This window comes from Coniophora puteana, assembly GCF_000271625.1.
Source record: "Coniophora puteana RWD-64-598 SS2 unplaced genomic scaffold CONPUscaffold_19, whole genome shotgun sequence".
NCBI classification, from domain to species: domain Eukaryota; kingdom Fungi; phylum Basidiomycota; class Agaricomycetes; order Boletales; family Coniophoraceae; genus Coniophora; species Coniophora puteana.
The window spans coordinates 503210-527952 of NW_006913071.1; the positions used below are offsets into that span (position 1 = coordinate 503210).

General features: G+C 52.5%; 8 protein-coding genes across 8 annotated transcripts in view; 5 read left to right on the plus strand and 3 right to left on the minus strand.

Moving 5' to 3' along the window:
* Nucleotides 1-938, plus strand: part of CONPUDRAFT_93831 (uncharacterized protein) — a gene marked incomplete at both ends in the record, with an annotated part of 7532 nt that extends 6594 nt beyond the window's left edge. Inside the window, 2 exons of the mRNA XM_007777073.1 lie at nucleotides 490-572; nucleotides 708-938. Coding sequence (XP_007775263.1) covers nucleotides 490-572; nucleotides 708-938 — 314 coding nt within the window. The remainder of the gene's footprint in view (nucleotides 1-489; nucleotides 573-707) is intronic.
* On the minus strand, nucleotides 907-2754 carry CONPUDRAFT_132908 (uncharacterized protein; the record flags this gene model as incomplete). The annotated part of the gene is made up of 6 exons (XM_007777074.1): nucleotides 907-1608; nucleotides 1691-1832; nucleotides 1914-2089; nucleotides 2177-2468; nucleotides 2538-2591; nucleotides 2674-2754. 6 exons carry the CDS (start codon nucleotides 2752-2754, stop codon nucleotides 1094-1096), a joined length of 1260 nt encoding a protein of 419 aa, XP_007775264.1. The 3' UTR covers nucleotides 907-1093.
* A 1248-nt stretch (nucleotides 2755-4002) lies between these two features.
* CONPUDRAFT_67069 (uncharacterized protein) lies at nucleotides 4003-7185 on the plus strand (the record flags this gene model as incomplete). Its single annotated transcript, XM_007776923.1, has 12 exons — nucleotides 4003-4216; nucleotides 4259-4326; nucleotides 4401-4625; nucleotides 4678-4857; nucleotides 4922-5118; nucleotides 5177-5384; nucleotides 5433-5593; nucleotides 5644-5740; nucleotides 5798-5998; nucleotides 6060-6251; nucleotides 6314-6652; nucleotides 6727-7185. Coding segments are annotated over 12 exons (2541 nt in total), but the record flags the coding sequence as incomplete, so codon positions are not given.
* Nucleotides 7186-8186: 1001 nt separating this feature from the next.
* CONPUDRAFT_159960 (uncharacterized protein) lies at nucleotides 8187-10404 on the plus strand (the record flags this gene model as incomplete). The annotated part of the gene is made up of 5 exons (XM_007777075.1): nucleotides 8187-8312; nucleotides 8404-8726; nucleotides 8789-9987; nucleotides 10019-10263; nucleotides 10318-10404. 5 exons carry the CDS (start codon nucleotides 8187-8189, stop codon nucleotides 10402-10404), a joined length of 1980 nt encoding a protein of 659 aa, XP_007775265.1.
* Nucleotides 10405-10588: 184 nt separating this feature from the next.
* Nucleotides 10589-13290, plus strand: CONPUDRAFT_159961 (uncharacterized protein; the record flags this gene model as incomplete). The annotated part of the gene is made up of 7 exons (XM_007777076.1): nucleotides 10589-10948; nucleotides 11025-11047; nucleotides 11291-11525; nucleotides 12253-12402; nucleotides 12459-12827; nucleotides 12877-13140; nucleotides 13195-13290. The coding sequence occupies 7 exons, from the start codon at nucleotides 10589-10591 to the stop codon at nucleotides 13288-13290; spliced, it is 1497 nt and encodes a 498-aa protein (XP_007775266.1).
* A 2387-nt stretch (nucleotides 13291-15677) lies between these two features.
* Nucleotides 15678-18261, minus strand: CONPUDRAFT_77943 (uncharacterized protein; the record flags this gene model as incomplete). Its single annotated transcript, XM_007777077.1, has 10 exons — nucleotides 15678-15997; nucleotides 16021-16446; nucleotides 16504-16587; nucleotides 16644-16673; nucleotides 16807-16974; nucleotides 17025-17122; nucleotides 17175-17321; nucleotides 17382-17761; nucleotides 17830-18084; nucleotides 18184-18261. 10 exons carry the CDS (start codon nucleotides 18259-18261, stop codon nucleotides 15678-15680), a joined length of 1986 nt encoding a protein of 661 aa, XP_007775267.1.
* Nucleotides 18262-19176: 915 nt separating this feature from the next.
* Nucleotides 19177-20584, plus strand: CONPUDRAFT_170019 (uncharacterized protein; the record flags this gene model as incomplete). Its single annotated transcript, XM_007777078.1, has 3 exons — nucleotides 19177-19212; nucleotides 19729-20293; nucleotides 20346-20584. The coding sequence occupies 3 exons, from the start codon at nucleotides 19177-19179 to the stop codon at nucleotides 20582-20584; spliced, it is 840 nt and encodes a 279-aa protein (XP_007775268.1).
* Nucleotides 20585-22674: 2090 nt separating this feature from the next.
* Nucleotides 22675-23889, minus strand: CONPUDRAFT_77945 (uncharacterized protein; the record flags this gene model as incomplete). The annotated part of the gene is made up of 6 exons (XM_007777079.1): nucleotides 22675-22801; nucleotides 22853-22991; nucleotides 23039-23140; nucleotides 23203-23496; nucleotides 23564-23752; nucleotides 23811-23889. 6 exons carry the CDS (start codon nucleotides 23887-23889, stop codon nucleotides 22675-22677), a joined length of 930 nt encoding a protein of 309 aa, XP_007775269.1.
* Between the last annotated feature and the right edge of the window lie 854 nt (nucleotides 23890-24743).

Below are 24743 nucleotides of genomic sequence, written 5' to 3' on the forward strand. Positions count from 1 at the left end.
GGAGTTGGGAGTAGCCGGCAGGATAGGGCCGCTGTCCGGATTGGGGTTGGACATGTCTGGGGATGCCGCGCGAGACGGATATAGAGAAGTGAGGCGTGAGAGCGGGTCGTTATACCCGAGATGCAAGTTTGTCGGCATGTACGAGGATGGGGGTTTAGAAACGTGCGGGGCTCATAACCACTTAGGTTGAGAGAATCACACAGCGGATGAGAGCAGTGCGAGCTGAGTTTTCCTCGCTCGAGTTCGTCTATTATTTATACTACTAGTTTGTAGGGGCTATAGGCCTCCTCTACTTTAGATTACTCATACGAATTCTATGGGCACGGCTTGCCATCGGTTTCAAGTGTAGCTCCGTCCGACTACTAAATTCATTACAACAGGAGTAACCTCAGTCAGCGCGCTGCGGAGAGCACGTGACTTTACTCATGACGCCGAGACTGACGTCGTGTCATTCTCGTCTCGCTTTATTCAACAAGAACAATACCTCAGGAAGTCAGCTTTCAGGTGGGGGATACGAATTGCCTACGGGCTCAACTATAGCCTTGCAGTCAGTCCTCGCCTGGAACCTTAAAGTGAGCCGCATCCCTCTTCTACGATATCTATAATTGGGGCTGATCTAACACGTTTCATGTTTAAGATCAATTTGCCACAAGTGATTTGCTTCCTCCAGAGCACTCGAGCGATGAAACTAAACAAATCTTCAACAGCTTCTTATTGCCTTTTTCTCTTCGCTGATAATGCTTTGCCTCGCCATCCGGCTCGGTGGCATTCGAAATCGCGGCAAGAGCCCGTCGATACTGAGCGTTGGCGTTCTCGAGATGATCTGGCTCGCCGACCACGATCCGCTTATGCGATCCAAAGTTGGCGAAGTGGAAAACCCGACCGTCGATAACTTGAGAGCGGCCGGGATGTTCGAGGTTTGCTTCACGGATGTATGATGAGTTTTGCGCACATGGAAGAATGGATGACAAGTGGCGTCGATAAGTCGGATTGACTCAAGTCTATTGATAGATGAAGAGAGTGCCTAGTCTTGGACTTCTCCCGATGTATTAGTGCACAAGCACAGAATTCTAAGTTAACATGGCATCCCCGTTCAATACCACACACTCCGCGTGCGATGCGCATGCCCGATTGGCGTCGTGTCGATACCCTCAATCCTGTCCTCACCCTGCTCAATCCGCTTCGCGAGGTCCCAGAGATAAAAGTCGATGAGCACGCTACTCACTTCCTCCCCATCCTCGCCCATATCCTCTCTTATCCGCACAATCTCCTCCTTGACTCGCTCGACACCGACGATGCTCCCGGACCTCAGACTCACCTCCTCCCTGCTCCCGTGCGGGACGAGCTCGCCGCGCTTCAGCAAGTGCGTGAGCGAATCAGGGTAGGAGAGGATGCGCAGGTGCGCCATGATTTGCGGGACGCGGTAGTCCGCGAACATCGTCAGGTCGCGGATACGCGGGCCGGCTGGGCCGGGAAATAGCGGGTGAGGGTTAGGGTTTGAAGGTGCGGGGAAAGGAGAATATTGCGATGAGGGAGAGGGAGGGGGAGGAGGGTAGAACGCAGCCCATGTTTCTGCAACAAGGATCTGGGCGCGTTTCCAGAAGTGAACTATGCATAACAATGGTGTTTATGCGTAAGTAATCAACCCCAGTAACATTTCAGTAAGCATGCATGGTCACAAAACACGTACTTTTATGGCCTTCGTACAGGCATTCGTCTCGGAAAGACGGGAACGTGTTGACCACCATGTTCACGAGCCCAAGTGCAGTGCCTTGCCCTTGCTCGCGCTCCTGGTACGCGTTTATGAAGTTTTGGTATGATCCATCAAAGTCCTGCATGTGGAGGACAAGGGACGTGCATTAGCCTCCTCGCTTCAAAAGTCACGGATTTGTAGATGGTGGGGATGCGCATACCTCGCATAAGGTCCTTCCCACTTCGCGTAGAATCGCAATACGCTCTTTGAGAAGCGGGATACTCTTCTCTCCACATTCACGTGCGGGACGGAATACGTGTTCAATGATCGCGTCCGGGCAACGCTCGGGGGACGCGTAGAATGCAGGCTCGGTGATGGGTATGCCTTCTTCTATGGCTATATGCGTACCCGTGCGACCCGCAATGAACAAGTGACGCACGATACTGAGCAATTTTGAGAATGGACGTGAAGTTGGAGGCGTACCACGATCAAGCGCAGCAACCAAGCTCCAATACCCGGTGTGCACCACCTTCTCTCCCTCTCCTTCGCCTTTGCCCCCCGCATCCCACCCCTCGCGCCACTCAACACCGTACCGCTCCTGGTCGTCCCGGTCGGACCAAAAGCTAAAGTTGAGCGAGGCGACGACAAACAGCCAATCGAGCACGCGGCGCGTGGCTGGGTCGTGCGGGTCGTATGGTTCTGGTGGGAGGAGATGAAGCGGGTGCGTGCGCCAGGTGCGTGGGGTGTACGATGCGGAGGCGAGGTGCGAGGCTATCTGCAAGACGATATGACATGGACGTATAAGATATGACCGAGAGGCAGAAAGCAGCGAAAGGAGACGCACGTATCGCGCAGCGGCCTTCACACCATCATCGTTGATCTGGACGAGGTTCGTGGCCTACTTTGGCGTTGCGCAGGACGTTAGCCGCGGTGTTGTTGTGCAATAGATAGGGATGGGAATGGGAATGGGACAGACGAACTTGGAGGGCGTACTCGGCGCTTATCACCACTGGGTTTGGGTGGTCGCATCTCTGTTCGCGGATGGCGTCTGCATCTCCCATCTTGTCAAGCTCTATTCAGATGTTGAGACTAAAATGGGATGGTCGGGCGCTTGACTTGAAGTAAGTTTTAGGACCGTGTCAGCTCCTGGTCGTCGTGTGCTTTGTTGGGTCGATGGTCGGTGCTGATTGCAGCGACGATGACCTTCAGGCTGGAAGAACGTGGGCGTTGAGGTAGACAGGTCGCCGATTCTATATAGCTAAAGTAGCCTTTTCTTTCTCACTCCTTGACGTTACAGTTTACGTTTAGACTTTTAGCCGCGAAACAGCGGCGTAGCCATTAATTGCGGTCCTCTCCGGGGCGCTACGGTTTTCTACTCACACTCGGGGTGAAATAGGGTGAGATGTGGCCCGGGGTACTACAGCATTGACTAGTGCGTCTAGCGCTCGTCACACCCTTGCCCTCGACTTACTCTTAACTGGAGAGATATGTCGGAAATCTGGACTTTCGGTTGCAACCGAGGCCGTTGTGGTTAGGGTTAGAACGCCGTTGCAACCGGTAGCGACGGATTGCCATTGCCGCGGCACCGCCGGCGGCAATGTATAAGCGATCGAGATCAGTTGCAATCGATTACAAGCAGTCTGTCAGCGTGTATTTTGGCGTTCTGCTCGCTCCCGACGTACTGTGCCCATCTCTTCGTATGTAACTCGACATATAGCTCCCTCTTTACTGTACTTGCCCTGTAAAATGTCGCATCTCGTCAACAAACCCCAAACTGCACCAACACCAGATGAAGATGGGAAGAAGGCCTGCCCAATATGCGGCCAACGCTTTAAACCTCGAGGTTGGGTCACACACACACGATCCTGCGAGGAGAAAAAACGAGATCGAGAGACGGATAAGAGGTTTGAGAGGAAACTCCGTAAGGCAGAAAAGGCTGGTGAGCCCGCAGCATATAGATTGCAATCCTAGGTTATCATCTTCATGCACTTGTGATGGTGTAGCAATGAGACGAAGACTTTATGCAAGCCTTCTGACCACATCACCAAGCGAGAAGAATTCCCAAAGTAAAGGTACTGTCTTCAATATTTGATCTTGTACTTAAGTAATCATGCTACATCAACAAAAAGAACCCTTGCCCCAGGAGCCGCTGCAGCCACTTGACTCGGAGGAGTATACTTACGATTTTGACGAGTACAGGCCAGGTACGTCACCAGTGTCGCCACAGATAGAAAATCCACAATTCAAGACTTTCCTTTTACATAGATGATGAATCCCCTCCCACGTCTCACGCGCCCGAAATCAATGCACAGCTGGGTGACATTCAGACCATCTACCACCCCCGAAGTGGCCGTGTACCGGTTGTAGAGCCGCTATCTGACTTCGATCGCCGACGTCATCCTGACACAACTGCAGTCCATGCGAGCGGAGATGAGTCACCATGGACACCCTGGCGCTCCAGAGAGGACTTTGAGCTGTCGGAGCTTGCTATTGAGGGGGCTTTATCACACGAGCAGACTGACCGTTTAATCAAACTTATCCACAAGTGCGTTGCTAACCCCGGAGCATTCACGCTTCAGGGATGTGATGAGATGAAAGCCACATTTGAAGCAGCGTCGAAGACATTGACTCCGGTGAGGCTTAAGTCATAAAGTATACGCTTGAGCGCCCGCTTTGGGCGATATTCACGCGGTTCTATTATGCATAGTTCGAGAAACACGATATCCCCGTTACATTCAACGAGCAGAATGCAACTTTTAACTTTGAGCTCTGGGACCGTTCGCTCTGGGACTGGGGCCTTGACCTCCTATCAAACCCACGGCTCCAGCCCCATTTTGTTTTTGATGCTCAGCGAGTTTCAAAATATAATGGGACACAGTTTGTACGGTTCATTGATGAACCGTGGACTGCCAATGATTTCTGGACCGTTCAAGTGCGTAACCTTTTGCTGTAACCTCAGGTGCCCTATAACCCTTTCATCCTAGTCACAACTTCCAGAGGGAGGGAAACCTTTCGCATTCATTCTCTATGCCGATAAGTCAGTATTATCTTCATTTGGGACCCAAAAAGGCTACCCAGTAGTAGCACGATGCGCAAATCTCCCAGCAAAACTCCGAAATAGTACAGGTCCTGGCGGTGGTCAGGTTGTAGGATGGTTGCCTATTGTGAGCTATTTGTTCTCCCATTCTAGTGCTCGTGCATTATTAATTGCTACAATAATATTGTCAGGTCGATGAAGAAGACAAATACAAGGGAACAACTGACTGGGCCAACTTCAAGAATATTGTATGGCATAAATCGTTTGAGAAGCTATTCGAGTCGCTGGAGGGATATGCCAAAACTGGCTTCTGGTTTAAGTTTCAGGACGGCTCCCGGGTGTGGCTGTTTCCAATTATACTTATACTATCAGCAGACTTCGAAGAGCAGTAAGTTTTTCTGTGGTAAGTTAATTGGCTGCGCTTGATAATATACATTTGTTTACAGGTGTCAAATGACGGCTTTACGTGGTGGGATGGCCAACCATCCTTGTCCTGTTTGTCTTGTCGAAAAGAAGGATCTTGCCAGTAGCACGGAGCCTTTCCGTTTTCGGACTTCTGAGCAGTCCAAAGCAGTGTACGAGGAGGCCATGTCAGCTAGGAATACGACGGTGAAGGAAGAGACCCTCAAGAAATATGGCCTTCGGCCTGTTCAGGTAAACAACACGGATTTATTAGTGCTCTCTATTGACTAGATTTTGTAGAACGCGTTCTGGAAGTTGAAATACACCGATGTCCACATGGCAATCTCTTGGGACCGCATGCATGCGCACCATCACGGACTGTGGGGGAATCATCTTTGGAAAGCAGTCAAGGCTTGTGCGGGTGATCTCGGACGTTTACCATCTGACCAGCTTGATAATCAGTGAGTAGGATGCCCAGTTGTTATCAGAGACACTCATACAGCACTACTAGAATCGATTCAATGCCCCGATGGGCCGGTTTAGGCCACATCAAAAACGCACTCAATGTGGATTTCACTGACGCATCGAAAGAGTACACTTTATCCAAGGTGCTATATTCTTTCCTCACAACGCATCTGTCTCAGTGTGTTGATCTATAAAAATAGGTGATCATTTTCGGAGCACATAATGTACTCGACAGGGAGATGGTGGACACCCACCACATTCCATATGATAAAGGGTATCATTTACTTAATTGTGTCAGGCTTTACCTTAATTTCGACATGTACATGGGCCTCGAACAACATACTCAGGAAACATTAGCCGCAGCACGAGCAGCTCTTCAGGCGTTTGTGGACGCATTAGCAGTAAGTCTCTGTCAATAATCATAGAATAAGAAACTAGCTGACAATGAATAAACGATCCCAGGACTATGTCATTCGCTTCGATAGCAACAAGAACTGGAACTTTCCCAAGAATCATTCAAACCACCATGCAATTCGGGATATCTTAGCAAAGGGTGTTACATCTGTATACAACACCAAGCCCAACGAATCAATGCACCGCTCATTGAGGGAATCGTACAAGTATCGAACAAACTTCAAGGAAATTGCCTTACAGGTATGCACTCATTGCCGCTTCTCATTTCCGGGGTTCTGTGATAACGGATATTCAATGAATAGGTGCTTCGCATAGAGCTATGGCTTTTAGTTCTAGTCATTGTCCGAGAGCACATCACGGCATTTGACAGGGCTTGCGTTGAGTCATCCGCGAAGTCAGAGCCTTCGGATGAAAAGGACACTTTGGTTGATGATCTTGAGTCGAGCCAGACACGCTTCACGCTGGGATCCAAAGCACCTGGATCTGCACAGAGTCTTCAAGATCTTCAGGACACTCATCTCGATGATAGCAGATTCAACAATCTCAGCAGAAAGTTTGAAGACTTTATCAACTCGTACTTTGTCACCCACAACCTTTCCTTTCCGAAAAACGAACGTATCTGTATCACATCGAGTTTCAAGGTTAGTAGTATGATGATTCCCTTGGTGAATTGTGCTGTGCTCGACACTGTACTTATTGTGTACTCATGAAATAGGTTAAAGAACACCGGATGCTTCGTCTTCGATACCAATCCATTGTGGATAATCAGATGCAGGCAGACTTGCTACGTTGTGCACCCGATTTCCATCATCGTGCTCGAAACGACTGCCTTGCGCTGAATGCAGCAAACACAGTCATTTTTGTTCGTCTTTTGCTCATGTTCACGTGCGACATTGGCGACAGACAGTTTTCATTCGCACTGGTTGATCCTTATGATTCACCTATCTTCAACCGCTCTCAGAGGGACCGGGATTTCGGGCTCTGGCGGGTTCGTGGTTCAGAGCCACCAACATCACGTTTCATCGCATTTGATGACATGATTCGAGGGGCAGCTTTAGTTAAAGATTTCGAGGGGACGGGGGACCATTTTGTATTGGACACCGTCGATTCTGACTGGTTTTTACGAGTTCAAACCTTCTGGTCTAGAGTTAATACGAATACCTCAGCTTCATGAGGGATAATTACGCGTACACCGTAGCACTTGCAGTTGAATACACGTTTGGAATTAGGGGTTATTTGCACTGTTTGGCGACTGAAGCAATCGTAAACACCAACCACCTCCGAGTCCAGCTGCCACTGACACTCCAGCGATTCTTCACCGAAGAGGCCGGTCCCACACCCCACCTCTTAGCGCTACCACCAGCGCGCTTAAGGCGAGCGCGTTCTCCCTCTCGAATAAACCCACCGCCAGCCTTCGCCTTGCTCCTCTTCCAATCCCAGCATAGCCCACCACCGTGTCCCTCTTTCTTTCGCGCACATAGCAGACAACACGCCGATTGCACGCCGAAGTCTGGAGGGAGAAAAACAGGGTGAGTCATTCGGTGTGAACTTTCACGCAGGAGCTTGCAGGCTGAGGGCGTCTCCTTCCAATAGATTTACATCTTCAATGGGAACCTTCAAGACGAGCGACCTTGAGAGCGTCGACTCGGGGCGGGGAGTGATGGCGAGCACTGTATGGCCATCCACTCTGTGCAAGGTGGACTATCCATCAGTGCTTACCCATCCACCCCGCTCTGCTCTGCTCACCTCACAACTCGCCCCACCTGAAGCACCCGCGTGCCCCCCAAACCCTCGGTTTCCCTCTGCCGGATCAACACTCGCCTGCTTCCCTCCAGCGCGCGCGGCGACCCTACTCCCTCAAGATACACTCGCGCCACGTGCGGCATGCAATGGCGAGCGCTGTGCGGACATCCACTCTGTGCAAGGTGGACTCTCCGTCAGCGCTTCGCCGTTGTTCCCGTCCGCGTGACGCTGGTGTTGTGCTCGTTCTACGACGATGGTGCCCGTGCCGGCCGTGCGCGCGACCACCGCTTAACACTTTGGGGCTGAAGACTCGGGTGGCCATGGCGGCCATATCGCGCGAGACGAGTGTCAAGTGCATGTGCTCGCTCGGCGAGATGTAGGCGAGTGCATACGCCTCCCGTCGTGGGCAGTGTAGGCATTCCCCCTTCCTCTATGTCTGCATCTGCTGCGACGCCGGAGGCTGTGATCGCGGCTCTGGCGCGCAGCGGCACGTCCGCCGAGGATTTGGAAAAGGGACGAGACAGGGAGGCCGAGGACGCGGCGGTGTTTCTGAAGAAAGTATGTTGACGTCTGGCACGACGGCGCGTACGACCTCGTCACTCGGTACGCGACGCTCTTTCTCGAGCTACACGACCGACAACCTCCTCAGCCCCTCCCGCTCTCTCAGCACCATCCTCGCCACCCTCCCCACGTCCTCGCAAACAACGGCGTACCCCACCCCATCTACCCGGCTCCTCGCCAGATCGCATCCATCCCCGCCCCCGCTTTCCTCGCTGCTCTACCCGGATTCGGACTCGGGCCCAGACTCACCACACGCCCTGCCACCGATCCTCGTGCGCTTCCCGCCCATCATCGCACACCTCAACACGCACCTCACTGCGTTCAACCGCCTGCGCACGAGGCGCTCCCCCGCGACTTGGGCATTGCGGAGTCCACGCTGCACCATGCGGGCGAGGAGCTGCTCGGGCACGTGTCTGTGCCCCTCAGAAGCAGTCTTCCCATGGTTACGAGTATGGCGATCCTGTCCTCGACAGCACGTCATCAGATCTTGCCGAGCTTCGGTCGGAACTCTGCGAGACGCAGTCCTCCCTCGCCAGTTACGTCACCAAAGTCCGTGCGCTCGAGAACGTCCTCGCAGAGCACGAAGCCACTAAGACCGAGATGTCATCCCTCCGCGATCTCATGGAGGAGCGGAAACGGGACATGGTTACGAAACAGGAGGACGAGCAAGAGGAGCACGACGAGGAAGACTTTGACGACGCCGCAAGCATATCCACCATCATTCCGCACGAGCTCGAGCGCGTCGAGGAGGAGGACGAGGAAGGTGCCAGCGGCGCGCACGAGGTAGAGGAGACGGATGAGGACCGTAGGCGACGACGAGAGGAGCTTGGTCGCCCTCGCACGCCGGAACCTGGTAGTCTCGGGATGCTGTCAGAGGACTCGTCAGCATCCGGCGAGACTCGCCGACAGTCGAACACGGGTCCCTCGTCGAAGGCCATCGACGATCTCATGGAGCGCCTGATGGCCCTGTCGACGAAGCTTGAGAGCGCCATCGAGGTCAACTCGGAGCTCCGGGCTCAGCACGCCAGCGCGCAGACCACCATCCAGCAACTCGAGAGCAAGGTCGGCAGCCTCGAGGCGCTCGTCATCAACACTCAAGAACGGGTGCGGGTACAAGAGGAAGAGCGCGAACGTGAGCGCGAGGCAGCTGCCAAGGCTCCCCCTCCCGAACCCGAGCCGAAGGAGGAGAGCGAGCGCGAGTCGCTCACTGCGCCGCTCATCTCCGAGTGGAAGAAGACTGTTGAAGGCCAGTGGAGCACGGTGCGCGATGAGTGGACTGCCGAACGCGATCGCCTGGCCAAGGCCCGTGACGAGTGGGAGGGCAAGATTAGGACGCTCGAGAGTGGGCTCGAATCGCGCATCTCCTCATCAATCGCAACCCAGGTTTCGACTCAGCTGCAGAACGGCCATTTTTCACCCAACGGCGACATCAAGATCGGCCTGAACGGGACCCACGGTGGTGGTCTCGTCACTCCCCCTAGTCCGGTCAGCGTCGCGAGCAATGGTCCACGCGGCAAGGGCCGGAAACGCCGTGGTCATGCAGGTGGGACCGGATCGCGCTCGACGTCGCAGTCGCCAGCAAGATCGCTCTCGCCTGTCTCCCCCATGGACCTCGGGAACGAGCCGACGCTCAGCATAAATGTCGAGGGCTTCGCCGGCAAGAAGGGTCTTCGTAGACGACGAGGCTCCCGCTCACGGTCAAGGTCGCGCTCGGTGTCGGTCGATCGGCGAGAACGAGAACGACGATAGCGAGGCGGAGATGGGTATCGGCCCGATAGACTCAAACCCGAAGATGCGGTATCCGTTCACGCCTGATCCCAGCATCGGCGGCGGCTCGTCCTCATCTGGGTCGGCGGCGCCGATGGAGAAGGACGAGCTCGAGCTCGAAGACTCGACGACGTCAAGTGCGGTCGTCGAGGCTGGCCGGGAGAGTTACGTCTCCAACGGGGTGAGTTCTTTGTTATCTCATGATGTGCGAAGTGCTTACGCGCTGGCCTTGCAGCAAATACGAACGGCGATGAGTCGTTTCGTCGTCGGCGTCGCGACAGCCGTCATGCTATGGCGCGTCAAACCGGACTCGCTTAATTAGTGTTCCAGCGCGATGCGCGATACCTCCCATGTTCAGTCTTCTATCTCTCTCTTCAGCATCTTTCGTTCGACACTTGGCGAGGGGTTGAGACCCTCGATAATTCAGCACATCAGTAATCGCGGCTCGGACTTCGGCATGCACTCTCTATGGTCCAGCATCCAGTAGCCTCCACTCACCATCTTCCATGGGTTCCTTATTCTCGTCTCCGCCCGCGGCGCACGCAACGCTCATTCACCCGCTCTCGCTCATCTCCCTCCGCCGCGTGCGAAGCTTGAGAGTGCTCTCGAGGACGCGCCCAACTCTGCTAATCTGTGCTGCTTGCATCCACCTTCCTCGTCGTCCTCTCCAGCATCTCTCGTTCTGCGAACACTCCCTCTCCCTGCCGCAGGCATGGACGCTCGTGCAGCCTGAGTCGCAGCAGCTGCTCGCGATCTGCCTCAAGAAACTCAAGGGGTTCCACAAGGTCCGGCTCACGGACATGCACTTTATCTGGACGGAGCCGCGCTCGAAGCGACTTAAGGTGTCGCCCATGGTTCAGAAGGCGGTGCGTCTACATTGATGTTCACAACGTTATGAGGCTGGGCAATGATGACGCTGACACTGCCTACCTCTGCTCGCAGGTGCTCACAAACACGGTCATGAAGTAGGTCTTCAAGGTCGAGTACCTCATGCAGCACGGGCAATGTCCCGACTGCGTGCGGCTCATGGCGAGGAACACGGAGAAGGCGATTGCATAGGTCCGACAAAAAGTCTCGCATAAGCGCACATTCCCGTTCCTCGAGCAGCTTATCCTCAAACATAGCGCGCAGAAAGAAACGATCTCGGTGTGTTGTCGTCCATCGTAGATTGCGAGCGAGTTGGCTCAAGGATGTACTGGCGATCATAGGTCAAAGAGCACAGAGCAACTCCTCTCGACAGACTCACGCTCGGACACGGCCAACTACAAGTTCGCCTACTCAGTCGAGATCGCGCCGATATGCGAGAACAATCTCATCTGCATCCCACCCAAACAGGCAAAACAGCTCAGCAACATGTCCCCGCTCACGATCTGCACGCACATCAGCACCTCGCTCCAGCTCACGGACCTAGCCACGTTGCAGAACATCAAGGTCACCGCGGTGGTGTACTGGTGCTCATTGCTGTCTTCACCCTACTCTCAATACAAATAATACCCGATCCCCTGCGTCTGATATGAGTACCAGTCTGATAGAAATGAAGGCGGTGACAAGATACCCGTTCATCTCTAACTCGAGTTTCCGTGAGTCAACCTCGTGTGTGCATTCATAATTCGTCGCCTGCACGGTTTGAGGAAACGTTCTCTCCGCCAAGAGCACGGTGTTCGGCTCTTTGTTCCGCAATGCCAACGTTTTTGGCGAAGGCTCAGTCGTCCTGTTGATGAAGCAGCTGATGATTGACGTTAGAGGCTGGTCATACAGGGACACACTTCGGACCGGCCAAAAAATGCTGTCGACCTCATGGTGATAACCACTCGGATACCTGGCCCGACAAGTTGACACATGTAAATACGATGGAGGTATCCAGCATCCAACAATGAGCCCGTCGAGGCTGTACTTCGGAATGCGGCCCATCTTGCCACAATGGTATTCAAAACTTCCAAAAGTAGGTGCGCTTGAGCAAAATACCTAATGTTATGCAGGGATTGAGACTCGTTTCAAGGGTGCTTGTAGACGCACCATAGACTAGATGTCACCCGCATAACTGCACAGCACTTTTACTTTGAAGAACATTCCGCATTCACAGTTCTTATAAATACTCACACCAGTTCGTTCCCCACCTCGTCAGCAGTCTCTCTCTCTCTCTTTGCACTCTCTAATGCAGCGCATGCAGCATCATCATGCCAGCGAGGTCGAGGACTTCACTCGCGAGCTAAACGCTCAGCATGACTTCGACAATAGTGACTCTGGCTCAGACAGTGATGCGAGCATCAAGGATCTCCAGGCGCCAGGGTCTGGTGCAACTACAGAAGAATATGCTGCGGTTCGTGCATAACTTCTCAATTTTGTGTAGTATCCACTGACTGACTCTTATATCAGGTACTCGAGAAAACTCAGCTTGCTCTTTACAAGTACCGGGACAGGTCACGACATTTGGAGAGAGCGGCCTTGACGCCAGCATGTTCTGAGTCGTCTACACCTGTTACTAGCACAAGCTCGGGTTCTGTGGTAAAACGACCTGTGCGGGAGACAGGGCTGATCGCTCGAAAGCATGCAGTGATGGCTGACATGCGCGAGGTTCCTCGGGATTTCTTCACCTGTCCAACACCTACCACTTTGAAGCCCTTGGACCTTGTGACACCGGCACGTTTCCTCCATGGAGACGACGATCGTGTCTTAGCCCTCCATCTCTCAGTTCCGGCTCAAAATCATGAGGAGATGCGAGGGACTGCTCAATTCGCTAGAGATGTATGTAGACGCTTCGTGTCTCACGTTCTACTCTCATTGCCTTTCTCAGTTCGATCAGGGCATGCGAAATGGCCGCGGCCACTTGATCCACTCGTTCCGCGACCATGGTGATCTTATCTACGACATGCCAAATCATGTATTCAAGTTGGACTCTGGTCACGAGCGCGATAAGGACACCAAATTACAGCAGCTACTCGGTGCTAAAGCAACTGCTAAGGGAAAGGTCGAGTATGAACTTATCCCTCCACTCCTGTACAGGGACTTTGACTCGAAAAATCCCCGTAATGTATTTGGGAGTGACGTGGTTTTCAAGGTACTACCAATTCAGTAATACAAGTGCTTGCTTCGCTGATCTCATTGGTGACAGGCCCTTAAAGCCATCTTTCGCGGACCTAAAGCAATCCGTACTGGGAATTCCCAGGCTATAGAGCCATTCCGTTGCAGCAATCGCCTACAGCTGTAGGTCAGTGAGTGTTGCATTAACCACTACAGCAGGTATGTGTTGCAACGTTTGCTAGCGCTGATGTATCTGTAGGAGATGTTGCAACGGTCCGGGTGATTAATCAACTTCGGGCTTCAAACGTTGCAACGCACGGGCGATCAAACTTCGGGCTTCAAACATTGCAACGCACGGGCGATCAAACTTCTATCAAACGCTGCAACAGGTGAATACTTAGAGTCCTGTTGCAACGCTGACGTCTGTAGCCAATCTGTAGCCACTGGCATTGAGTTGCCCGGCGCCCAATAAACGCTTCCCGCGGTGAACCATCACTCTATGTTGTTGCAACGCCGGATCTGATGGAGGCGACTTCTCATTGGCTCAAGCTGGTCGTCGATGTTGCAACGCAGATATCGATACCGTTGGGCGGCGTGATCTAAATTGGTACGTTTCTCGGGATGTATGATATAAAGCGAGTGTGATCCATATCTGTCCACGGCACCCTCCACTAACGAACACTTCTCCGATCGTGCGGGGGTCGACGCCGCCGCCGCCCGGAAGCAGACCAAGGACATACGATTTACAGTGCGTTCTCTTTTTTCCCGGCACCTTGCCCTCCAAGCAACTGATCCTCATCGGTGCAGCTGCGACGCGTGTACTTGTTACAATATCTGCGGGCGTCCTCCGAGTCACACCAACCAGTGTCAGTCGCTAGTTTAGGTCCGGAACCAGGGTACGCAATGTCTTGTTGCAACACACCGTTTTTTTGGAAACTCTAACAAGGTTTGTTTAGCTCATGTTCTGGAACGTTTATGGACTGCTTAAGCGTTGAGTGTTGCTCGTTATCGCCGTCTTCCCCTTCCGTCCGAATTGCGGCGCCGCTTCTAGGGCTATTATCCTCCCATCTGTTCCTCCCTCTCATCCTTATATTCCGACTCTTCGTTGCGCTGGTGCCTCTTTCTGTCTCCTTTGGCTGTCACCCTCTGCGTATTTGCTCCCTACGTCTGCATCATGCCCTTCGTATCATGGTCCAGTATGTTGATCTTGTTTGCTTTGACGAGGTTCCCTCAGGCTATAGAGCCATTCCGCTGTGGCAAACCACTATAGCTGTAGGTCGATGCATGTTGCAATAACAGCTACAGCAGGTATGTGTTGCAACAGATGGTATTGCTGAATCGAGCAAGTTTTCCGCTCATGCCACCTCATCCCGTGGTGTACAAGTGAAGCGTCCATCTCCTGGACACGGGAAAACGCGCTCGATAAGTGTGAAAGTTTCCTTTATAATCACTACATTGACCTTGACGCGTTCGAACGTGTACGTCAAGCTCGCAACTAGTTTGTATATACCATAGTGCTCAATACATCTACTGCCCGTTTTTGGAGGTGGACCAATGTTCGCTGGACATTTTCACTCGGATACCTTGACATAGCTAATATCAGAATATAATGTGAATCACCACGCCGACCACCTTCGAGGCTGTGAGTCGGTCGGTGGTACTTTATATATTAATACTGTAGGGATACTAGCAATAATCGATAATTGCGCGTGCCTTTGTTTGTCTTCGCTTGGGCACGACTTTTAAACTCCGCCAATATGACGGCGCGCGTCGCGCGTCGCTCTCTTCTTCATCCACTACATCTACCACATTACTTCCGGAGGTGGGCGCAGGGGCCCCGATCCGCCAACACACGCACCGGGGTATTCGCAACTCCCGGGCTCTGCGCCTCTCAGGACTCCCTTCGCCGCTCGCGGTCGGTTCTGTGGACATGCACTCTGGTCAAGGTGTTTTCTCCACAAATCGGCCGCGAGCACCAGGCAAGGTTGCCTGCAGCTTGGCCAGGGCAAAATTACCTATACGGCATAAAATGCCGAATGCCCACGCAGTACGCACATGCACGCATGCAAATGTGCACGCACGCGTGCCACCTTGAATATAAACTGTTAATAGCATGTACAGTACTGCAGATAGTGTAACAAATGGATTGCTTGGCTCCCTTTTTAGTATGCTACAGTTGGTGTGCTGCTTGAGTGCTAATGACGTTTCAGCTCTGAAATGAGCAGACGCGTCGATGAGTGTGACGCTGAACGCGAATCCATTCGGCGTCAATTGGGCCCGTTTACCTCGGTGTTCATTCATTTGCAACATTTCATAGTCCGACATGTGGCTATTCTACACTCAAATGCACATTTGCTTTCACGCTAGAATATAGCTCTGGCCATGTAACCATCAAATAAATAATCATATTACCGAACAAGGATGTCACGGATGCGTCAAAACCTCGTACAGCTGAGGGAAAAGCTACCGGATAAGAAATTTACCTAAGTGAACATGACCCGCTTCTCCCGCACACTTCACGGTTGTATATTCTCCTTTCCGGGAGCTCGGATACAAGGACCTCCTATTTCATTGTCAGCGGCCTTCGGGTTGTACTTGACATGCGTTCGGTTCGACATGCGCCTCGACATTTCGAGGGTAGTCGCCTGCATAGCTGATTGCGGAAGCGCGGAGTAGGACATTGGCAAGGGAGTAGTAGAGACAAGCACCGGAGAGGGATGAGGAGACGGACAATGCCACGATGCCGGAGACTGGATTGGTGTGTGAGAGAATGACGGCACTTGAATTGTTTGATGAGAAGGCCAGTGTGCTTGAAGCGTAGCGTGAGATGGTGACGACATTTGATTCGTCTGAGGCGCTGGCGATGCTTGAGTTGCATACAGGCTGGGCACTGTCTGGAATGACGGCGACATCGCACACGCCTCAGTCCTCCCTGGGACATGAGGAGGTCCGGGATCTTGAGGAAGGAAGGCAGACCCCGGCATTGACAGATGGAGCAGTGCCGGAAAGTCGAAATCCGGCGAAATATCCGGCTGGGAATACAACGGGGGCTGCAAAGGTTGAGCGGTGGCCAGGTCGATGGGCATGTTCATGTCGAATTGGAAGTTTGCCTGACACGAGGCCTCAGATGGTTCTGTGTGACCATACTGGTGGAACTGGTCCTCGGTAGATCCCAAGTGTGAAAGCACCTGCTGCACTTGGAGGTCGTCGAGCCAGGAGTAGTCGCCAACATCGAAGAAACTGGGGTCGAAGTGCATAGGTGCTGCATTTTGGCCATCACTACTATCGGACGTATTGCCAAGGGACAAGTCATGCTCGTTGTTCTGACATATTGCGGCAATACCTGTAGATGCAGAGTGAGCTACTGACACTGTTAAACACTGATATAGCTACCACTTACCCATGTCGATGGAGTCTTTGCCTTGAAGTGTGTCAAGGGCATGTACATTACTACCGCTACGGCTCAAGGTATCGCTTGTTGCATCTACGAGGGAATGTGATGACGTCAATGGCGGCCTGCATCACATTAAGCTTCCTTACCTTGATGACCCGGTTCGTCTGTTGCCATGGCTAAAGGGGACATCGTCAATCTACTATTACCGAGCAGTGCAACACAGGTCGCACCGTCTTGGTCAGCAGATGTAGCTGCTACAGTGTGACATCAGAGAAGGCGCCAGATATGTATGAACGTTGAAATACTCACCGGCCTCTAGAGTATGCAAACCAGCGATGGCCATAGTAATGTCGTCTGCCTTGTCTTCATTCGGCAGCAACACTTCAGCAGCGGTGGCCCCTTCATCATTGGCACCCGGGCTCTCGTGTGTCCCCTCGCCTTTCTTTCCTTGCACAGAGATTTCGACGGGCCTTCCAGCTGCGTGGCGTTGTAAGAACAGGGAGACTCAAGATGTGCTATGAACTCACGAGCATTAGCAAAGGCGGCAAACTCCTCGGTGCAGCGCTTCCAGCTCTGCGAGACCTGACCGAAGTCAAGTCCAGATTGGTTCAGCCCGACGTGAATGCTTATAATTGACAATGAGTTACAACCGTTTCAGTAATGATGTAGTGACTTACGATCCGGCACACATCTTTCCCGTGAGTGGGTCTCTGCCTACGACCATTGTCGCAAAACGAAAGCCATCGATTGATTTTCCACCAATGGTTTGGGTGGAGGCGTACTCGTGGATTTCGGTTATGGTCGGCATAAGCGTCATCGTGACACTAGTGAAGGCAAGTTGACGTCAGCATACAAGTAGAAAAGGCATGATACAATAGACCTACGCTCTAGCAGCAAGTGCGTTTAGCTTGGGGTCGTTGCTGGCCGGTGTAGGGCCGGCGAGGACAACCTTCTGCTGATCCTTCTTTTCCTCGATCTCGTCGCGAACTGACTGGGGGCCATCACGGAGCTTGCGCTGCGCAACAGAGCGGACCGCATCCAGGATTTGGCCACCCGTTGGCGTCCCCTCAATCGCGCCGAGAATGATGTTGACCTCGGGTCCAACTTCCGTGTCGTAGTAAAGCTTACAGAACCACTCCCAGTTCTTGTTGCACCGGCTGTTCGAACCAAGTATCCTGTCTAGCATGGTGGCCGACCTCCCACTGATAGACCGAGTGCGGGTAATCCCGTTCCTGAAGGCCCATCGCATGGCCGCGTTCGTTTTCTAACCAAGTAAACAGAGGGTTCGTCAATGTCAATGCCATGAGTAGGTGGGGGAGATGATGGACGTACCACGTTACGAAACTGGATTCCTCTTTCGACGGCATCCCGTTGGAACTCCGTAAGCTCCGCATTCTCGAGTAGCTCAGGGAAGAGGAACTTGAGTTCAGGCCATCTGTGGTACCACTTGGACTGGAAATCAGGCCAAAATAGCGCAAAGTCCTTCTTCTCCGAGTACTCGCCGTACAAGGGCAGCTGGGAGACCATGAACTCGCGCTGGTCCTCAGTCCAGATACCCCATGTGCCTTCCTCTTCGTCCATGTCGAGCTTGGCATTGACGTGGGTGCATCAAACATAGCTTTCGACGGCCTTGAAGAATGTAAGTGAGTGTTACAGAAAGAAAGAAAGAACACGCTATTGGCTTACCCGGGAGAACTTCTTGACCTTTTTACGAGGCGCTGACGGTACGCTTGGATTCTTCGGGGCCTTCGGAGCCTTCGGCATAACGACGAGGGGAGTATAACGAAGTAGACGTAGAAAAACAAAAACACTGGACGCAGGGATGATACGAAGATGATTCTTGCAGTTGCTGGGGCGAAAGCTTCGCTCTTTTAATGGTTTTCAGCACTTGTTATTCAAAGCAAAGGTCGTACGCGCCAAGCGTTGTTCAAACCCTTGGCTAGCGGTGGAGGTCAGGGCTAGAATATGTGAAACACAAACCTTAGAGTGTGATATGGAGAAGACCGAATATCATGGAATATACGATACCTGATCGCCGCTGCCTGAAATGAGCAAACGTAACTTCGGTAGTTGACTGTTGAAGTAGCCAATAATCAAGTAATTCTGATGTTCAGACCACGTCGGTACATCATATGCTAGGCTATAATCAATCTGAATCGCTGATGGTTAGTTCTCGTCCTACGCCTGATGAACATACAGTCAACTAGAATGAAAGCACGTATCAAGGATGCTCCGAGGAAGCCTCTGGACCGCGTTATGGCTTGTCGCCGGAACGAGTTCCAACGGTAGGTCCTGCAGGTATTGTCAAGGAGATTATGCCGCTGAGGGCGGGATACAATGCTACGAAGACTTCTTCAGAGCGTCGGTCGATCGGTTTCAGGTAGTCACCCTGCATGAACGTGTGAAGTTATTAGACCTTGTTCTGGCAGAATCTATGATCAGCTAGCCCGACGCTCAGATTGAAGAGCCGGATTGTCGCACCGTAATGCAGGTGGTATGATGGTGGCACAGAATGAAGAGGAGCATATGGGCAGAGCGAGCGGGGCACCTGGCATATTACAACCTAACACTGGGTGTTAGTATGTGGGAGGGTTGTTATGGCGAGATGCAAGGAAGTGTATTCCAACCGCGACGGGCACAAGGTGCTTGAACGCAGCCGCAAGCTTGTCGTAGTAGTCCATGGCCGTCTGCATCGTGAAGTTGTTGAGCTCGTGCGTGAGTATGATCGTGCCCTGGCAGCTAAACGTGCCATTCTGCGCCTGTGCGTCTGGTCCGTGTACCCGCTTCCCAGTCGAACGAGTTGGACTGCCAGACAATGGTGGACAGGTTGAGCGCGTTGGCAATCGTGTGCACGCGGTCGTCGACGTCGCCGTACGGGGGCTGTTATTTTGGTGGAAGATAGGGTTCGGGCTTGCGTAGTCGCGACTGGCTACTCCACGAGTATTCCACGTGGGCTCGGCTCATCGGGCCTGGTCAAGGGTGCTCGATTGAGTACCTAAACAGTTCCTCGATCGAGTCCTCAGGCCTCAAGGCCTCACGTCCCTATAGTAGTCAACCCGATTTTTGTGAGAGTAGGTCGATACATTACAGGTAAGCTGGCTACTAACCACCTCGAATCCACTAGCGTAGTCGAGACCAACTAGGTCTTATTGATTGCAGTCACGACGTAGTGTCTCCGGCCCGAGGAAACGACCTCTTCGATATCTGATATAAGTCCAGATAGACTAGTAGACGCCAGGAACGCCGGAGATTGGGGGAAGCGCGTCTCGTCCCTCGAGCGCTGCAGCGTCCAAGTTTGGATGGCAGTACTCCCGGTCCCGGTCGCCCCTTCCACCGCTGGAGAGGGAGCATCTGGATAGCGTCAGTGCGAGTAACAGTGACAGTCCGACGCCGTCTACTTCTTCTGTCAAGAAGGGCAATCTGTCGATGATGACGGCCGCGACGCCTGCGGGGAGCCCGCAGCGCGTGCGGAGTTCGCCGTCGCCGGCGGGTGCGAGGAGGGTGGTTAATGGGAAGGGGAGTATGATTCCTGTTCTGCTGCATTTCAGGACGCAGGCAACGCGGGAGAACGGGCAGTTGGGTGATGCTCAGGCACGGCAGAAGCAGAAGCAGGCGGCGACTGCGGCGCAGGACGAAGAAGATAGCCTGTTTGAAGAGGGCGAGGGTGAAGAGGAGTGGTCGATGGATTCGGGGATGGAGTCGATGGATATGGATCTTACGGGTGTCGGGCAGCATGTGCCGCCGCCGAGGATCAATCTGACGACGGACGAGGGGCACGAGGAGGATGTGCTGCGTGGTGAGTCATATTTTGGATGATAACAGAACGGACTGCTGATGCTCTGTGTAAGCCTCCGATGAAGAGTCGGCCGAGCGCGACTTGTGCTCCGACTCTGAATCTGAGGTGGAAGCTGAAACTGAGCCAGAGCCCAAATCTGAGCCTGAACCAGAGCCCGCCGAGGACGAAGACGGTTTCCTGACAGAGTCGGAGATAGCGCTGCCTGCGTCTCTGCCCGAGTCCCCGCCATCGCGCAGAGTTTCCGCTTCACCCGAAGACAGACAGGTCTCGGACGAGGCTAGGCTGCAGTGAGCCATCGGCGGTGGCTCTGCTAATGCCCATGTCCATGATAATATTGCGACATCCAGAACTAAAACCCGAACTCCGCCTCTTTCTTCATCGTCTCCTCCGCCTCCAGCTTTACCTCAAACTCGCACTCAAACGCAAACTCACTTGGATACCCCACCGTTCGAAGCGGTCCCTCTTTCCATCCCCTCCATGAATCGGTCGGTGGTGCGTGCATATTTGATTCGCCTCATGCTCATATGCGGGTTGCGTAAATTTGCCTTTCCTCGTAACCACTGGCAGGCTATTGAAAATGATCCTCAGTAAGACGCATGAACTTAGGTTTTGCAACATGTGAGATAAAGATGGTCACCAGCCGCTTGCTGCTTTATCCTCCATTATCAGATCTTGAGCATTCTTCAGATGCTCGTACTCGGTAATATCTTTGGTGGACTTTGTTTGATACCTGAAGCCTCAGGCTGTAAGTGAATTCAAGGTTATAATCCAATGTTTTATTACAAAGCCGGAATGTTAATATGATCCTTCCTGGCTGAGATCTACTCGGCCCTCGTTCACATCTGTATCCCTTTCAAATGCCACAGTGCCATTGCACTTCTTTTGCTGATGCGCAAAGGAGGTGCACAACGTCGTTTTGTTTCACTGTACACAGTAACATCAAGACACGGTAACTCTCGCGTTGGCTCAAAGTAAAAGTCCTGGGCCAAATATACAACACTATCCACTGCAGCGTGTACATTGAGCCCATGTAGTAATATAGATCATGTCACTAAGTATACTACAGCTTGCTACATGAGTATAATACTTATGATGTGATGCTTGAGCCGTGTCTTGTTGATATTACCCATCAGACTGTCTATAACTAATCGTACTTTGCTAAGCTGACCCACTAAGATATCATCACTAGAATCCGTGAGGCATTATCTGACATTGTAGCTACAGCATTAGGACGTTGTTAATTTATACTGTACATATGATATGATATCAGCAACATGTTCAAACGGTGTTCAGCAGAGTGAAAATCTAGGGATCATAGAATTGATGATCGCTTGAAAGACTGATTCAAACACAACAATCTAAACCTTCTGTCTTATTTATCTATAGATCGTGTTCAGAACCCAGACGCGAAAGGCAAAAGTCTCTTATATTCATCTATAGATCGCATTCAGAACTAACTAAGAGTCAGTACACGCTATGAGACTACGAAAAGGAAGAAAGAACTAACCCCAGACGTGAAAGGCAAAAGTCTGGGGTGCTGAGACAACAAACTACTGGTATAAGTAACCCATCAAAGCGAAATAGGAAATGTGAAAGAAACACCAGGGCGCCAGTGAATGCGAAGCCAAAATAGTAAGGTACGGGTAATGACGAACGTGTACAAACGCGTACAAGTGCTGACAAACATTTCAGCCAACGTCTCCGTGCAGGTTGCCGTTCCAACACTTCGATCTGGCAGGGGCGTAACTGCGAGCCATTGCTCACAGTAGTGGGGCCTCAAGGTCTGCCTGGAGATGGTAGAGGTTGATGGATGAAGCAGTAGTCGGGACTCAAACGGTGTTGACGTGCAACGTGAGCTGGCGCGAGAGGTGGCAGAACGCAAGGAGCGATGCAGACGCTTGACGCGTGAGAGCGGCGGTCCGACAGCCGAGAAGTTCGCAAGGCTTGGTGCGATTGCGATGCGCCAAGCACAGCCTCCCTATGCCATTCGAGTTCTCGCGCGACTCGCAAGGATCGGCCGGTTTTGCTGATGGTGGACTGTGGTGGCAGAGCGCAACAGCAAGCACAAGAGCGTGTTGGCGAGAGCATGAGATGATGAGAATGTGTGGGCGACAGCGATAGCAAGGGATAGCTGAGAAGGACCAAGTACCATAAGCTCCACCTTTGGTCGAGTAAATTTAGCGGATGACCAGACTCAAATATATTCAGAGTGGGAATTGTGTCATTACAAGGAATAAATATCGTGTATAGTTTGAGTCACATGTAGCAAAGGACGAGCTCGAGTAAAGACAAAAAACCAGCAACGGAAAACATCACACCAAGACTTGGGACCGTTCAGCAACACGAAAATGCGAAGGGAAGGGAAAAAGAAAGGAACAGTGTCAGTGCAAGACTTGGAGCCGGCCATCCTCTACCGCGCTCTTAACAGAGTCCACAGCTGTGACCCAGTCATCCACGCGGAAGTGAATGTTACCCTTAACGCGAGTGACATATTCCGATGCCCTTCCCCTGTGCACATGTTCGTGAGTAGAAATCAAAAACTGAGTGTAGAAGCCTTACCAGTCGCAGAAAATCCCAACGCGAGTCCCTTTGATCACAGTGTGATAAGGTTCTGCTGTACCGACATTTGGCACCCAGAACGTTGCACCAAGGTAGACGACTTGGTGATGACCCGCCATTGACGGGCCCTCAACTGGTGCTAGCTCAATGTTAGCACGAAGGCTTGATGATCTAGTGCATGCTCACCAAGAGGGAACGTCGGCGGCGCAGCTCGCGCGTAGCTCAGCGGAACGTGTTGAGCCGGCGGAACAGCAGGGCGCGAAGAAATCGCAGGAGCAGGTGGGGTATCTTGAATCGAAGGCAGTCGCCGTGAGTGACGTTCTTGTGACAGCAATAATGTACTTGCTTACTGGATCCAGGATGAATTGTACGTTCATCGCGCATGCGGCGAGGCGCAGGGGTATGAGGGATGTCCTGCCAGTGAACCGCCTCTGCGTCAGCATGAGACGCCGATCTAGCAGAAGGAGATGACATGGGGCGGTGGGTATAAGTGATCTCTTGGACAGCTGAGAGGAATGGAGAAACAGGCGCCGAATCCGGCACAGCTCGGTCTGGGACCGTAAAAACAGGCGACGAGGATCTAGAAGACGTGGTTGAGATGGAGATGCAGGAGACGCTCTCGTCGGCTTCGTTGTTCAGATATCCTGTATTGCAGTACGCGAGAATGATTCAGAATAAGCGGAAGAATGATAAGTGTAAATAATGACGTACCCTCCAGAGTATTGTCGGTGCCAGCATCAGGGAGCGAAGATGGAGAGGCGGCAGTGGTGTGCGACGACAAAACCCTATCACCTCCACCATCGAGACGAACGCTGCCCGGCTGTATCCCGAGAAGTACGTGACCAAGTTGATGTTGTTCTGCTTCCGTGATTCGGAGCAATTGCAGCATCTGGAGGGCATCTGAAGATGAAGGATAGCGTCAGTTTAGAGTAACATTGATACAGAGTGGCGGAATCACCTTCAATCCGGCTCCTCGCCGCAGCAGCATCGGGAAAGCCAGGTGTTGCGGAGACGGTGGGAGGCGAGTGGAGGTGCATCAATAGGTGACGGGAGAGATGAAGAGGGAGGTCTGGTTGAAAAGCGACTAACACTCAGCTGTTTTATGGCCAAGGAGAAAAGGAGCGTTGCAACACACAAGTAGTCCGTACGTGCCTGGCGCAGCGACCATGGGGTGTTGCAACGCTCAGCGCTCAGTTTTGGATGGGAGTGTTGCACACGGCCCTGAGAACTTTGGCCGTTGCAACACCCTTCGCTCTCGAAAGCCCAAACAGGAAGGACCCCTGTATGCACCAACCGCGAGACGCCGCGTCTCCGCAACTAAGGTTGTACTGTGATGCTTCAGCTCGTATACAGGGCAGCATGTACACAAGAGGTAATTATGTTCTACAAATGTATCACGCCAGACTTGTATTGATACTTACACTTGATTGTCTCGCGAATAGGATTAGGATCTGGGATTCTGGGCTTTCCGCCGCCCTCAGCTCCGCTCTCCGCCGTCTTTAGACAAACAAACTCCGTGGTCAAACTCTCCGCCTGCCTCTCTGTTACTTATGACCAAGGCGTTTTTCTCGCTATTCGTGTCTGGTGCATCACGAGGAAGTTTATGTCTCGGTACGTCTCAATTAACACCTCTTCTACTCTGACTGACCAGCTCGAGTGTAGAAGCTACCTACGATCAAACGGTTGAAAGCATCTTTGCTCGTCTGAGACACCGCTCGGTGATCCCATCGCATTACCTCAAGACTCATTACATCTGCTGGAATGGCCGTATCTTAGATCCCGTTAGGAGACTTAGCGAGTACGGCTTGGGACCCTCTTGTACTCTCCAGGTACGATGCCGCGTTATGGGAGCTGGACAGGATACCGGTATGCACCCTGACAAATCTGAGTA